The sequence below is a fragment of the Suncus etruscus genome, chromosome 2 (assembly GCF_024139225.1).
Source record: "Suncus etruscus isolate mSunEtr1 chromosome 2, mSunEtr1.pri.cur, whole genome shotgun sequence".
Lineage (NCBI taxonomy): Eukaryota > Metazoa > Chordata > Mammalia > Eulipotyphla > Soricidae > Suncus > Suncus etruscus.
The window spans coordinates 125,271,181-125,287,196 of record NC_064849.1 but is presented as its reverse complement, the minus strand read 5'-3'; the positions used below and the strand labels follow the sequence as shown (position 1 = coordinate 125,287,196).

At 38.1% G+C, this 16,016-nt stretch overlaps 1 protein-coding gene across 5 annotated transcripts in view; it reads right to left on the bottom strand.

Annotated features, from left to right (window-relative positions):
- Positions 1 to 16,016, bottom strand: part of MAST4 (microtubule associated serine/threonine kinase family member 4) — a 646,820-nt gene that overhangs the window by 47,490 nt on the left and 583,314 nt on the right. For all 5 annotated transcript variants that reach the window (XM_049768741.1, XM_049768745.1, XM_049768746.1 and 2 more), the window contains 2 exons: positions 11,510 to 11,577; positions 8,717 to 8,802 (listed from right to left, as the gene is read on the bottom strand). In XM_049768741.1, the coding sequence (XP_049624698.1) occupies positions 8,717 to 8,802; positions 11,510 to 11,577 (154 nt within the window). The remainder of the gene's footprint in view (positions 1 to 8,716; positions 8,803 to 11,509; positions 11,578 to 16,016) is intronic.

Here is a 16,016-nt window from a genome sequence, read left to right as displayed (position 1 = left end):
GAACTTGGCAACACCCAGCAGGGCTCATGGTTTTCTCCTGGCTCTGTGCTCAGGGATCAGTCTGGAAGTGCTTTGGTGACCATATGTAGGGCTGAGAATGGAAGGGGGAATAGCAGCATGCAAAGAAAGTACTTTTTAATTCATGTACTTCCTTGCACAAAACAAAGATCATAGTCCACATAGAGAACATAAAATTGTTGAGGAAAGAGAGTGTCCAGAGAGGACTTTCAGGTAGCTCAATTTTCCCATAAATTAAATTCAATATATAAGTCAAATAGGAATTAAGATAAGCACACATATTATACACACACACACACACACACACACACACACACACACACACACACACCATGGACTCAATATTTTCTAGCATCAGCTAAGGTAGACCCTTTTTCCCTAACTAAAACAAGTTTACTGTATGGTATCTTGGGGATTTGCAAACAAACAACAATAACACCAAAGCAAAAAAACCTACACAGACATACACACAACCCTCCCCCCCCACAAACCCCAAAAGTTCTCAGAGGAATTGGCTTTCAACTTGAGAGTAATTTATTCCTCAAGAAATTTCCAGATAAATAAGAAAAATGTAATAGGTGTCAATGGTGGATCTTTTGCAACAAAGGCTTTGTTGCATTTCCTCACTACATATTTCTCATGATATATCCAGGGTGCTTCAATAGAAAACATATTCCCCCCCCCCCCAAAAAAAAGGAGATGAAACACTCATTTCTGCTCCATCTGACCCATGACTAAGGCATTAGGAAACTGTCCTTGACATTGAGCCAGCTGTGTTGAAGCTATAGACTACGTCACCAAATATTCTAGAACCAATTCTGGCTGTGCAAGGACAATAGGCTACTTGGAGCTCACAGGATGCTGAGAAAAGCAGCAAATTAGGAGAAATCTTAAAGTTCCACCCAGAAATAATGAATAACAAGGAAAATGTCTCAGGAGGGCTCTTTTCTTGGTAAGTTATTACTTACTTGTCACTGTTCTCAAAGAATAGGTTTAAATTCATAAGTGAGGCAATGTTCCAATGAGAATAATACACCTAAAGACATCTTTTATTTCTAATAAGTTATGGTTTCAAGATGATTTTTGGCAATGAAGTCAATAACTTCTTACAATATATCATAATTTACCAAAAGAGCAATCCAATAGTCTTGGCTTCCTCAAACAAGGTAATGACTTTGTTACCTGATATGAAGTACACTTTTCGCTTGTCAAATTGTATATGATATGTGTGTGTGTGTGTGTGTGTGTGTGTGTGTGTGTGTGTGTGCGTGCGCACTGTGCACAAGTGGTGCTCAGGAGGTCTGGTGTAACACCTGGCCTAATTACCTATTAGTCCTGCCAACAGTTCAATGCAAGGGCCTGAAGAGGTGATGGTGTTTGGCTTTTTGATAGGAAGATACCAGGCTACCATGATGGTGCTGAGGGCCCTTTTAGAGCTCCACTCAGCAATGTTCAGTACAATAAAACTAAATGGACAACTTTGGACTGTGTTGGAAAGTATGAGTCTTAAATAAAATACCTGTACATTTAGGATGGGAGAGAGATATCCAAAAGTAGAGAAAATAGTTAAAAAAAAAACATACAAACCCAGATTCCTATATACATAAAGCTTACAATTTTTGCTTTCCTCTTGAAGAAGATAAAATTGGAAAATAGAAACAATGTATTCTAAGTATGGTTAATATAACTCTTTAAAAGAGGCAATAAGTCAAAAGAACTGTAAATGCATATATACTTATCCTAAATATATCTGTACATATGTAATTTCTATATGTATATACATATATATTTAGATTAAATTATAGAAAGTACATTTTGCTATGATTTCTTACTCTGACCAACTATGTAATTAACCAACTCACTCTTTATTTTTCTGAATCAGATTAGAGACCTTTATATATCTTTTTTCTAATTGCTGACTAGATCAAATCAAGTTTCAAAGAAAATGTGTGCTTCTCCAAGGGACAGAAGCAAAGGGATACAGGAAGTAACTTGATCTCCTCTTTAGATATAAGCTTAACATTGGGGAAAAGGTCTTATGGGAAGCACTTTTTTAGATAAAGAATACCACTTTAAAATGAAATTCAGAATTAACAGTATTAAAAGAAGATATAAAGCTAATATCTTTATAAAAGTAACTGCTTATTTTGAGTCAAATGCAACATAGTTTCTACCTTTTCTTTAAATACTTAATAGTCAAAGCATAACTAATATGTTAAATAATTATAAAAACATATATATATATATAAATAAATCAATATGTTTACTATTCATATTTTAACATCAGTGGTGAGGTTCCTCAGACATATAACTGGAGGAACTTTAGCAATCAGCTGTCATTTGTATTTTTCCATTTTCTTTTTATTTTTATATTTTGACCCTGTCATTTATAATCCTGCTAATAGCAGCTTTTCAGGCATATAGTGTTTCCACATCTCCAGAGTGGCAGTGTCCACAGACCCTCTGTCATGGCCTCCACACACTTTTTTGGCAAACACAATTCTGCAAGCCAACTCTCAGGGATCATTACATGAACCCTTTTTAATTCCCTTACTGTGCCGTTATATTCAACCTGAGACAGATCATTCTGTATTTTTTCCTCCCCTTTCTGACTGACTTAACTCAGCATGATAACTCTCTAGTTCAAGCCATGCAGCAGTGAATCACATTACTTAATGTTTTCTTATAGAGCATAGCGTTTCATTGTGTATTCATACATCATAATTTTTGGACCTGGTATTAATTTTTTAAATTAAATACACTTTGTATACATGCATTTTATTTTTTATGCAATAACAAAATTGTTCATGATTAAGTTTCAGTCATACATAAAATGTACATACAATGTACAGCAACCTTCATCAATGTCTCCAAGTTTAACTACTGCCCTCCTTCCTTCCTTCTTCCCTGCCTGATTCTGGGGCAGACATTTTTCTTATTGCTCTTTCTTTCTCTTCCTTTTTTTTTCTTTTAGATAATGTATTCTGTGACATTATTATTGAAGAGGTGTTATGCAGACCACTTTATCTCCTTTCAGCACCCAGTTCCTACACAGAGTGATCATTTCCAGCCATCATTGTCATAGTGGTCACTTATCTGCCCTAACTGTACCTCTAAATCTTCCTACCATGGTCTGGCCTGGATATTTTTACTATACTATCTTTATACATATATGTACATATGTATACTTATACATATGTATTATATACTACAAATGAGTGCAATCATTCTGTCTTTCCCTCTCCATCTGACTCAATTCACTCAGCATAATACTTCCATATTCATCCATGTATAAGCACATTTTATGACTTCATTTTTCCCAATAGCTTCACAGTATTCCATCATGTAGATGTACCATTGAAGAAGAATTGGGGAGAAGCAGGTCTGGGAACAAATGCTGACACAGAAAAAAAACTCACACAGATTGAAGGGAATACAACAGGTTCAGGAAAATTCCACCACAAGTCTTGCACTCACTAGTAAGAGATACAGGCAGAGCAGATAGACTAGCTGTGAAAAAGGAACCAAAAGCAGTTTCTCCCTGAGACCTGAAGTCTTTGTTGGGAAGAAAAAGACCACCTCCTAGGGTGAAGAACAAGTAGGATAAAGGATCAATCTAGGGGCTCAAAGAAGAATTATTCAGAATAAAATAAAAGCCGGTTACTCCCACGTACCACTGTTTCTTTATCCACTCATCTGTTCTTGGGCACTTGAGTTGTTTCTAGATCCTGCCTATTGTGAACATAGGACTACATTTTCTGCATTGTGTTTTGCACTACATTGTGCTTTTATACATTGTGTTCTGGGGCTTTAGAAGGTACATTCCTAGGAGTGGTATTGGGTGGGATGGGTCATATGAAACTCAATTTTTAGTATTTTGAGAAATATCCATATCATTTTTCAAAAAGGTTGAATCAGTCAACATTTCCATTAGCAGTGAATGACATCCACAATAGCACTGTTTGTTCTTATTTTTTTATATTATAATTTGTTTACCCACCTTTTTGGAGGCATGTGGGTTATTTCTAGATCTTGAATACTGTGAATAGGGCTAAAATTTTTGAGCATTTGGAATAGCTGTCAAGAGGTGGAATTGCTGGGTCATAGGGAACCTAATGTATATATATGTTTGTTTTTGTTTTTTTTGGGGGGCTATACCCGGCATTGCTCAGAATTTACTCCTGGCTTTGCACTCAGAAGTTGTTCCTGGCAGGCTTGGGGGACCATATGAGATACCAGGATTCGAACCAGGTTCCGTGCTGTGTTGGCCACGTGCAAGGCAAAAGCCTTACCGCTCTGCTATCGTTCCAGCCCCGGGAAGCTCATATTTTTTGGAGAAGTCTTTACACTGCTTTCCATAGAGGCTGAACCAAACAATATTCCCACCAAAAATGGATGAAGGTGAAAACAAAAGCAAAAGATACCTCAGGTTCAAACTGACCAGCATATATACTGAATGCTACTTGGCCCAAAGTAAAACTATAGCTCCAATGTTTATTTTCAGATATTCAGGTCATAAAATTTGATATGAATCTGGGTTGTTTATCTTTGCACTTAAGACAAATAGCTCATCATTAGGGATATATACTTCAATCAAATGAAATTAATCTAATAGGTACCTTAAGATACAAAACTATCTCAGAGACACATACCTTGATTAAGCTCCAAAAGTCAACTAGTCACCTTAGTCTAAATGTCCAATAATTAGATGTTTGTTTATTTACTTTTATGTTCTTCATTTTCTACATTTCTCTATGGCTTTGGGAATAGTATTCTTAGGGTTAACTGTTTAATTGGTAATCATTGTTACCTCTCTCTCTTTTTTTTTTCATCATTACCTCTCACATAGGCCTTTCTTCCTTCCCCATAAATGTTCCAAACTGACAGGAGTCAGCACATGCGCAAACATGCACTCATGCACAAACAGATTCAGAAAGAGAAGGTAAACAGCAGCAAACAGATATTTTTAGCCCAGTTCGACAGAAATGAGCCTCCCTTGGCTATAAGACTAAACAGTCAGCTGCACTTCTCTATGCTTTCTGACCTCAAGTATTGCATTCTTCTGAGAAGGCTTCTCCTGTCTCTTTCACTTAGATAGGCTTCCCTGTAAAACAGGAAACCCACAGTTGAAAAAGTAATGCAGGGGGATGGGATCAGGGAACCTGGCTCTCACAGAGCCACGCTTCATTCAGTCATGCAGAACTGAGACATGTGGAAGGAGCAACTGAATCAGAGGCTGTCAGCAGCTAGAGCAGAATGAATCTGTCCTTTTGGGAGTATGAATGTCTAATGCACATAAAATTATTCATGAATCTGAGAGTCCAATGCATGAATCCATGTGTGCACATCTGCATGTGGGAATGAGAATGTGTGAGTCAGAGGAAAGCTGAGAGGAAGAGAGGGGAAAGGAGCAAGAGAGGGATCTCCCTCAAGTTGCAAGCACAAGGGCCTCTAGTAAAGGACCACCCTTCCTTGGAAGGGAGAAAGAATAATGTGCAGCAACGAGGGAAAGTAAAAAAGTGGAGGAGAGAAAGGATAGCCTGTCACGTTGACATGGTTTCTATTCTTTTTTGTTTTTATTTTAGTTTCTGGGCCAAACCTGGTGGTGCTCAGGGGTTACTCCTGGCTCTGTGCTCAAGGATCACTCCTGGCAGGGCTCTCCACATAAGCTTCCAGGGATCAAACCTGGAATTGCAAGATAAATGCTAACCCCATATTATTTACTTGGCCCCAATGAATAGATTTTGAATTTATGAAAAATTTTAAATCAATTGTAACTTTTTATTCTGAAAATACTCAAAGTTGTCATTTAAAATATAAAAAAGAAATCCAGAGTTACAGTATAGAGGATTAAGGCATTTGCCTTACATACTGCTGATTTGGGTTTGAGACTTAATAAATGTTGCATATGGTACCTCAGAAAATCATCAGAGGTTCTCCCTGACCAAGGAACCAGGAGAAAACCTTGAGCACTTACAGATATATCACTGACCTTAAAAAGAATTATAATAAAACCCAGGAGGAAGTTCTCAGAAGAATTATCCGTTTATGTTAACAAAGATGGTAAAAAAAATGCTACAAAGAGAGTCAAAGGGCTAGTATGCATAAGCTTCACATGCAGATGGTCTGTGGTCCATCCTAGGCACTGCAAGGTTTTCCTAGCACTGCCGGAACTAAGCCCAGAGTAAAAAGTTGGGTATAGCCACTGAGCTCTGATAAGCACAGCCCTAAAGCAAAATAATAATAATAACAACAACAATAATAATATAATAAAACAAGAGAAGACTGAGGGGCCCAGAGAGATAGCACAGCAGCGTTTGCCTTGCAAGCAGCCGATCCAGGACCAAAGGTGATTGGTTCGAATCCCTGTGTCCCATATGGTCCCCCGTGCCTGCCAGGAGCTATTTCTGAGCAGACAGCCAGGAGTAACCCCTGAGCACCGATGGGTGTGGCCCAAAAACCAAAAACCAAAAAAAAAAAAAAAAAAAAAAGAGAAGACTGAGAGGGGGATGAAAACTCTGCCTGGACTCAGAGACTCTAAGTCTTTTCTCCCCTTTCACTTAAGCAGATATCATATCACTGTGCATTTTGTGGTGAGAAGAGAGCATGTAAAGGAGCATGGTATGCCCTCTGGTGCTGGCATATAGTGTTCATTTTCCATAAAATGCTAAGTTAGTGAGGTTTAATTTGAAGCCAAGTAAGAATCCAAAATATGTTCAACAGAGTATGGAGATCAGATGTTCATCAAATCAGTAAACTGGTCTGACAATAGAAACTGTCAGTATGGTGTGGAGCAATGCACGATCAGTTATGCAGATGCTCTTTTGAGGAGAGAGCTCATGTCTAGCATGGCCACTATTAGAGAAGGTAAAGAAGCGGTCCCATTTTAAGCCTCTGACCTGAGCAGAGGATTCAGGACACAAATGCCCAAGAAAGCATCATGCAGCTGCTCATGGAGGGAATCTATGTCTTCAGCCAATTCGCAAAAGCCTGCAATGGGTGTATTGGAAGCTGTAGCTCCATAGAAATTCTAAATTAAAAATAATTAAAACGTTGGAAAATCTGTCACAAAAAGTAATGAGAAATTAATTCTGAGAAGAGCAAAAAGGGTGGGGGCAGGGGGGTCAGGAAGAAGTTTTGGCAGATTGGCAGAGCCTCCGGGAGGCAGCTTGTGAGCCCATTAATGACTTGGCCTGCATCCTGGGTGTTTACTGATTCACAGCTTGTTTAACTTCTTGTATATTCCCAACCATTCCCCAAAGTGTGATATACCTCATCTACTATACAGTGGTTTAATTGTACTACAAATGAGTTTACACAACCAATTAGAACTCCAAATACTGCAAAGATATATGCCTAAGTTTTATAAAAGTGGTGCTTCACAGATGGTCTTATTCCAGAATTCTGCCCTTAATAATAAGTACTAGTTAGTGCTCAAATTCAAAGACCCACTAAAGTTAAGGTTCACCTTTATCCCCAAGGAAGGAAAAAAAATGTTCAGAAAACCTGAAAAACTAAAAAAAATCTAAATTCGAGCAAGAAGCAAACACAAGTCAGAAACAACTACAACACAAAATGATTTTTTTCTTTAGAATGGTTTCAAGGAGGCCCTTGAAATAAAATATTGTACAAATAAAATGTCAGAACGCACACAGAAGTAACAGCAGGTAATATGCCATTTGACATAACCTAAAACAAATCAGTGAAGCATAAAAAGGACTCAAATATTTAAGTTCCTCACTAAATTAATGGTGTGGAAAATATTAGAGGTTAAAAAAATGTAAGGGGAGAGAGAGATCCCTTGTGGCACAACAAATATCACTTTTATTTCATCTGCTCAGATGCGTGATAAATGTGCACTAACTGTCTCTGGTATTGTTTATAGCTCATCATAGACAGATGGAATTGGGATTAATATTTAATTAAACAAGAGTTTCAGAATGAATTGGGACTTAGTCTGTATACTAATTACCCTTCCGGACTTTTTTTCTTAGCAACTCAGAGGGATCCTTTCAGTGTGACCTCGTGCCAAGAAAAGGAACTCACTGGTCTATAAAAAATAGATCAAGAAAGCAGGCACCACGAATGCACTCAGGTTAGAGAACAGAGTTCAACAGAGAAGCAATCCTTCTGTCATCTAAACCAGGAAATAAATGTGTGTGTCTCTCTCTTTTCTGCACCAACTCCATGTGGTTGACTGCTACTTATGTGATCAGAAAGAAAAAGTTGGCTAATTCTGAAGTACTAAGTCTATAAATGAATGCTACATATTCTATACACAGAATGTGTCATATATTATATACACATATACACAAGTAGGTAATTGCACATACACATATAGAAATCTCTAAGTTTCTGTGTGTCTAGAACAAAAAGTCAGATAGTTCTGAACCCAAAATTGCAGAATAAAAGCAAAAACATACAATAATATTTCTTTCCTGTAGAAAATCTTCTTATATGACCCTCTATATTTACTCCCAGGTTACCGTACTTGTAAGTATTCTGCAGTCAAATGCTCTACCACTGAGCTATACCCCTAGCTTGTAAGTATTCTGATGGAGCAATATGCCCATCAGTGAAGAAGCAGAAATCTACTAAGTAAAGTCCCTATACAAGAACTATTCCATACAGGAAAAAAATGCAAAGGACCAACTCCCCAGAATGCTAAGACATAATGCATTTTTCCTGAATCACTTACCCATAGGCTCCATTGCTGATCAATTTAATGGTTTCAAAGTCACTTTCCCGAGGTTTTCTTCGAAGTTTCAGGGATGCATTCGAGCTCTTGGAAACAAAATAAGGAAGTATTAAAAAAAACTACTTTGAAATCCAAATGATTTTAACACCAATATAAATAAAATATGAAGTATAAGTTCTGATGTGAACATGTTGAAATATAGTATTCAAGCCAAGCAATCTCATGGACAGCCTTCAAGCATGCTCCTTTATTGTTCCTGACATAGTCTCAGGTTCAGTTACAGAAACTCACATTTCCAGGCCAGGAAGGCACACAGCATTTGAAAATTCCCAATTTTAATTTATCTCTAAAATGACCTGAAATTTCATCCTAGTAAATATTTGCACTGTAAGTCCAAAGCACCAAACATCTCCATATGGTTCTAGCTGTCCTGAAAAGAATGGGCTGGCGTCGTTATATCAGGGCAGGTAGAGGACAATTCTTCCTGACCCCACTGAACTACGTTTTATTCCTGTGACCACCCTACTTACTTAGGAAAGGCCATGAGTGATAGGACTAACACAGAACACTGGCCTTTCTTCATCTATGTCTAAGTCTTCCCAGGTTTTCAACATCCATTTTCAACTAGACACTACAGTTAACATTTCAATGGATGCTTATGTTGAAAGTCTAGCTCAAAGGACAAGAAACAAAGAGGTATTTTAAAAATTCCTCTCTGCTTGCTTTCTCAAGTCCATGTTTTCTCTTGAACATATACCTTGCTTGCTTGCCCTTTCAAGCCCATTTTCTCCCTTCAATACAGATATCTTTCTTTCTGCTTTTTCTATTTTGGAGAAGCTATCATGTTTATGTATGCTCTTGCTCTTTATGTCTAACAAATTTTGTTCAAGAACACTATCTTGATTCACTCAAACACAAAAACTTTCTCTCATGCTTTGTGTAAGGATTTGAGAATGTCACTGAACTGAGTGGGTAACAACCATCATGCCCACTGTACAAAGCACAGGGTACCCTTCCTGTAAGTTATAAAACTGTCCCAGGACTCTGGACATGCGTCAGCTTTTTCACTAGGTGTACTCCTCCTCTGACCTGTCCTCCCACTCTTCTTTACAAGACTGGGGCACCCAGATAGGAACTTGCCTATCCCTCTGCCCACATTCTCTTCTATTCGCTGACATCAGTGTCCACCCAAACAACTTGTCCAGCATTTGGACCTCTGGGTAAGCTGACCTCCCCAACCCAAACAACCAACTCACTCCTCTATTTGTACTTGGCTATGCCCACAGGGATCCAGAGCTATTTATTAACTCCCATAATCCTGTCACAGAAAATGAACTCATGGCTGGGATACTTGTCCAACCGCCTTTATGACTCCTCCACTTAACAGTTTGGGCATACAGCCGTCCTGTCTCATGAACTGTTCCCTATATGAATCATCTCATTTTAGGCTGATGGGTGACACCTAAATCATGCAGACCTCCCCCCAAAACACTCCTCTGAATGTCAGAGATGTCACACCTTCCTGACAAGAGCCAGCTGGATGGCTCTTCCTGGGTATCTCAAAGGAACATCTATTGTGATACACTCAAAATTATGACAGTGAGGCCAATAAAATGAACAACAGAGTCATCATTTGTTAATGCTCACCATGTAGTGCTCTCCCAAATAATGGACACAGATGAGCTCATTTACTCTTCTATACAGTCCTTGCTGTCTCCTTTGTTAAGATGAGGGAACTAAAGCAAATTTTTCAGATCGAAAGAGGTGGAGCCAGATGTGTAATCCCAGCAGTGTGACTGCACAGCCTGGTTCTCAGTGACCAGTGCCACAGGTCTTTCCTGACTGCCTCCAGTCCAGTCACAACTGGAGTACCTCTGAATTACAATAAGAACACTACACCCAAAGCTTCTTTCCTGAACCCCAGAAAATGCCTTTTTTTTTTTAGTTTAGTTTAGTTTTTCTTTGGAAATACACCTGGTGGTACTCAGGATTTACTTCTGGCTTTAAACTGATCACTCCTGATGAATTTGGAGACTATATGGTACCAGGGATCAAATTTGGGTCATTCACAAGTAAGGCAAGCACCCAATTCAGAGTTCTATGGCATAGGCCCTTGAAGTAGTCTCCTAATAGGATTCCATATGAGCACCGTACCTTCCCTCACCCTGTAGACTTTCTACACTGCAGAGTCATGCTTTTAAAGCAAATCTCTGTGAGATCAGCTGCCTAAACGTACATACAACCATAGACACACTACACACCCCTTACATGTATACTTCCTCAAAGTCCATTTGCTTCCCATTTATACTTAAAACAAAATAAAAGAAAAAACTGAGAGAAGAAACTCTGTCCAATTTTTATCTAAGCTTTCTAGACTCTCTAGTTTCCCATTCTGTAGCTCGCAGATGCATCTGGTCTCCTATGTCATTCTTTGCCCATGTTTCCTTGGCCTGAAATGTTCCCTTTGCTCCTACTTAACCTAGCAACTCCTCCCAGAATAATTTCCTTGACAGGTCTTTCTGGACCAGCAAGATGAAGGTTTTTTTCCATGTTCTAGCAGCACATGTCCTTTTTCTTCAAAAATATCATTCAACTTTATCATGTTCATTGTTCATGATTTCTTTTTTATTAATATGTTCCTCTCTGAAGGGAGGAACGAATATTTATGCCTAGTGCCTTTCACATAAAATCACAATAAATATTTGTTGAATAAAGCAATTAACATAGCTCAAAATCTCCAGATGCTGTTACACAGAAAAACCAACATCATATTTCATCATAAAAGAGACTTACGCTCACTGATTCATCTGTTTCTGGTGTTTCTGCTGTCCCGCTATCATAGTTCCCCAACTGAGCCATTTCTGAGTTTAGGAAAATAAAGAAAATGTTAAAAATATGCCAACTATAATTATAAGAAAAGACTATTTTTCTAAAACAAGAAAATAATTTTGTTAATATTGAAGTAAAGACAGACATTTCTGTCACATGTTGGACTTCTATATTCATGGTTCTATACAGGCAGATATAAACCATCTACATATCTGAATGTCACATATATGGTGAGGTCTACCATAATTGCTCACTCCTAAAAATATAAGTATCATTTTTATTATCATTCCCTTAACAATAGAATATAGCAATGATTCTAAAACATTCATATTGGTTTAAGCATTCTATAGCAATTCTAAGAAATTAAAAGATAATTTCAAGTAAATGAGAGGATGCATGAGGTTATTTGGAAACATTAAAGTGGTGGGATGGAATGGGCAGTGATTCCTATAATTAATGCCTCCTGGATACTGAGAGACACTGGATTTATAACAAAAATGACCAAACACTTAAACATTTTGAAACTGTTGATCACAAGCTCTTTTCTGGAACATCATTTGTTATAGAGACAAACCTACACACAAGTACTGAGCTCTGCTACATTTAGCTGGATTCATGGCCAATACCCTCAGTACATCTTAGAAAGGACTTATGGGCACACTGACTGTGGCAATAATCATATGGTGAGGGGAGGCACATCTTCTCAGGTTCTATGATTCTATAATGGAAAATGGACTTACACAAAAGAAGACAAGTTACAAGTGATCTCCCTTTTGGGGAGGAAATAAACCACCTAAAATACTGATTTCATAGAGTAAAAACTGACTGGTAGTTGCCAAAAGAGGTTAGGAGTGTGTGGGAAAGGGAAAAGAGAGTCAGAGTTGCACATTTTAAGTTAAGTAAGGCATGGAGAGGGGCACAGAGAGATAATAATGGGCTGGAGCACATACTTTTTCTGTAGTAGACCTGGGTTCCATTTCAGTGACTGATGCTAGAGCACCAAGTCACTGTGGTCTCCCTGAACCAAGGGAATAAAAAAAACCTGCAATAGTCAGTCACAAGGTTTACAGTGTGGAGACTATAAAGGTAACCTACAAGCTCAGAGATTAGGGACACCAACTCATTCCACCAAGTAAAAATATGCATGTTGCTAATAATCAGCCCTTGAGATTCAGGGTTTTGTAGCCAACATCTGTGTATTCAGCATCTGTGGTTAGCAGATCCATGAATAAACAATCTTAGAATTAAAAAGAAAAAGTGTCAAAGAATAACTGCTTGGCTTAAACCTGCATTGTTCAAAGCAAGCTGGAATGTGAAAGCTGGCTGCAGTGATACCTAAAAGTCCTCAGGACATGCTGGAGAGACACTGTAGGTAGTATGTGCCTTGCTTGGGCAAAGCCCAAGGATCAATCCCTAGCACCACAAATATTGCTAGTGTATCCTTGGAGGCCGTTACTACCACAGGGTCTCAGCTACAGTGCACTATTAGTCTAGGGACAGCCAGGCATAAAAAAGTGGCCCCTGGAGCTAAGTATTATTAGGGAGGCCCAGTCTAATCAAAGGGGAAATTAAAAAAAAATTCATCACAAGAATGTCAACTAGAATTAGTGTGGTGATCATCTTGCAATATAGATATATAGAATAATTTATATTAAGAATTTGAAACTAATACAATGTTCAGTATTAAGGTGGGTATCTTATTTAAAAAGTAATGCACCAATTTCATTGGTGCTTGGTGATGGTTCTCAAGTTGTGGTAAGCATTCTTTCTGCTATCCCTCCTTGACCCCTGAGAGACATCCTGCCCAGTATATTCAGAACTTAAAACTGCTCATAAATAAAGTACAGTAGTGGTTTAGGGGCATCCAGAAAAAAAAAAAAACAAACTTTGGTTGTTATAACCTTCCAATGACCTTGAAAATTCAGCTCTTCCCAAAATATTGGAAAAATATTATGTATCCAAACATTTTTTTAGAGAGTGATATTTAACAATTCATATAAAGGTCTTAGCAATTAAGTACTCACTAAATGTTGGTTTTGTATGTATGTCTGTATGTATGGGGTGGGAGTCTGGGGTCAACCTAGGAATTATATATTAAAGAGATAAGCTTTACTATTGAGTCACATCCCTGGCCTATTTGTTATTATTACTTCGATCCTGGGCTAGATGCTATATGCTTTACACCTAATCAAGAACTGCTCTAGTTGGAAGCGATGATGCCATTTAATACTGAACTTAAAGCAGAATGAGTCCCTGAGTCTATGTAAGAAAATGAGACACTCAATCTATTTTAATATTCATTCTTATTTTTGAGTTCTTAAAAAGAAGCATGTTGAGTCTGGATAGTAATACAGCTTATAGTAGGATGCTTGCCTTGCACACTGCCGACCTAGGCTCAAATCCAGCACCACATATGATTCCTTGAGCACTATCTGGAGTGAGCACAGAACCAGGAGTAATTGCTGAACACTGTTGGTTGTATTTTTGTGAGATGGGGAACAACAAAATTAGCAGATATATATTTTCAAAAAAAGAAAAATGTATTTTCTGCAATATATGGATAGAAGTTACCTCTGATTAATAGGTTCATAGGTTTTTTATTTGTTATTTTGTTTGTTTGTTTTTTGGTCACACCTGGTGACACTAAGGAGTTACTCCTGGCTCTGTACTCAGAAATCACTCCTGGCAGGCTCAGGGGACCATATAAGATGCCAGGAATCAAACTCCTGGGTTGGCCATGTGCAAAGCAAACGACCTACCACTGTGCTATCACTCCAGCCCCAGGTTTATAGGTTTGTATGGTTGATTTTTTTTTAATGAACCATGTAAAATAATAAAGGTTTTAGTTATATACTTTTGTCTGTAAATGAAATTATTTCTTAGATTCCTGCATTATATATAACTTTCATATACATACAATTATTTGGGGAATTACATAAAAATATATAAAGCAAAACAACCTTGGATGCCTTTGGATAAAATTAGGAAACTCCAGTTTGGAAAGTAATGGGAGAGTGATACTGACTTTCTGAGTTTGCTTAAATTTCCCAGAGAAAATGCAAGAAGAAGAAAGCCAGCTCAGGGCAAATTATGTGCTTTCTTCACTGTGTTAAGCAATGTCAATGTCCTGTATAATCAGCATTTTAGATTTATGAACCAGGAGGTGAACTAAATATCTTTCTTTTGGAGGTGTTTTCAAGGACAGGAGCAGATTTAATAGTGTTCAAATAAAATGATTTCAGCAATTATAATGTATTACGTGTTCTTCTGTCCTAGATAATGGAGATGAGCTAGTATAATCCTGAGAATAATCCTGTGCATTGGTCTCCTTATGACCCCACTCTGATGGCAAGAACACTGAGGCAAGGCTCCACAAGGCTTGCAGTGCTGCTGGCCCTTTGCACTCTTAGTGGGCTGGCAACCTCCCATCACTCCTAGATGCCAATGCTCAGGTCACAGGAAAATGAGCAGAGAGGTTGATAAGACAGAAAAAAAGATATAGATGGGATTTTGGTGAGAGTGCCATTTTAAGTAATAACAAATGGATTAAAAACTATTGTTGTATCTGAATGAGAAAAGTTAAAAATCAAGATTTACAAGCCCCAGGGATAATTCTGAACCACTTAACTCAAAACTTGTCAGAGACAACTATGGATTTTTTTTTAAAAAAAGCTCTGTGAAGGTATAAAACAGGGACACAGATGAGTCACCTCTGGAGTTCTATCCGTGAGTGCCAGGTGGGAAAGCAGAAAAGCGCTCAGCCAGCTGCTTCGAAGGGGCTGACACAACTTTAACTACACCGGCGTGAACAGTCACCCTAATATGCTTTGACAGCCTCCCCCGTTCCAATTATTCTCATAAAAAAAACAAATTAAAAGATGGTTCTGTTTTAAATAGAATTTCTGCTAAATAACTATTATCTGGGAAATACATATTATTTGTGAGCAGTGGGTAGTAATGGAATGGAACCAAGAGTCAGCTTTTGAAGCAGGAAGCTAAGGCATCATTTTGTAATGCCTGAAGAGATTTTTAAAACTCATCTAAATACCATTAAGCATCTGCCCTTTTTATTTCATTGATTTAAACCATTTCTGAAGACTCATGATTCAAAAAGGTAAAGATGGTAATTTAAAAGCCATGGGGGGAAAAAATCTCTCCCCGGGGAACTTTTCAGAAAAGCAGCCACCAGTCTCTGATAAGTGATGAATGCATGGTGGTATTGCTTTCAGTACGGTCTCCATTTATCTGGCATTATCTCTCGTAAGGCATGCATCACTTCACTGGCAGCAAAGAGGAAAAGACCAGAGGAGCAAAACTGGGAACTGAGGGCAGAGAGCTGTGAGTTCCCTGGCTTTAGATGGGAAAAGACCACAGCCAACAGTTGCCATCATTACAAACAATTTAGCAAGATAAACACTGTTGGTGAATTCAATTTAATGAACTAGGGAGACAATTTTGAATGAGGAGTTCT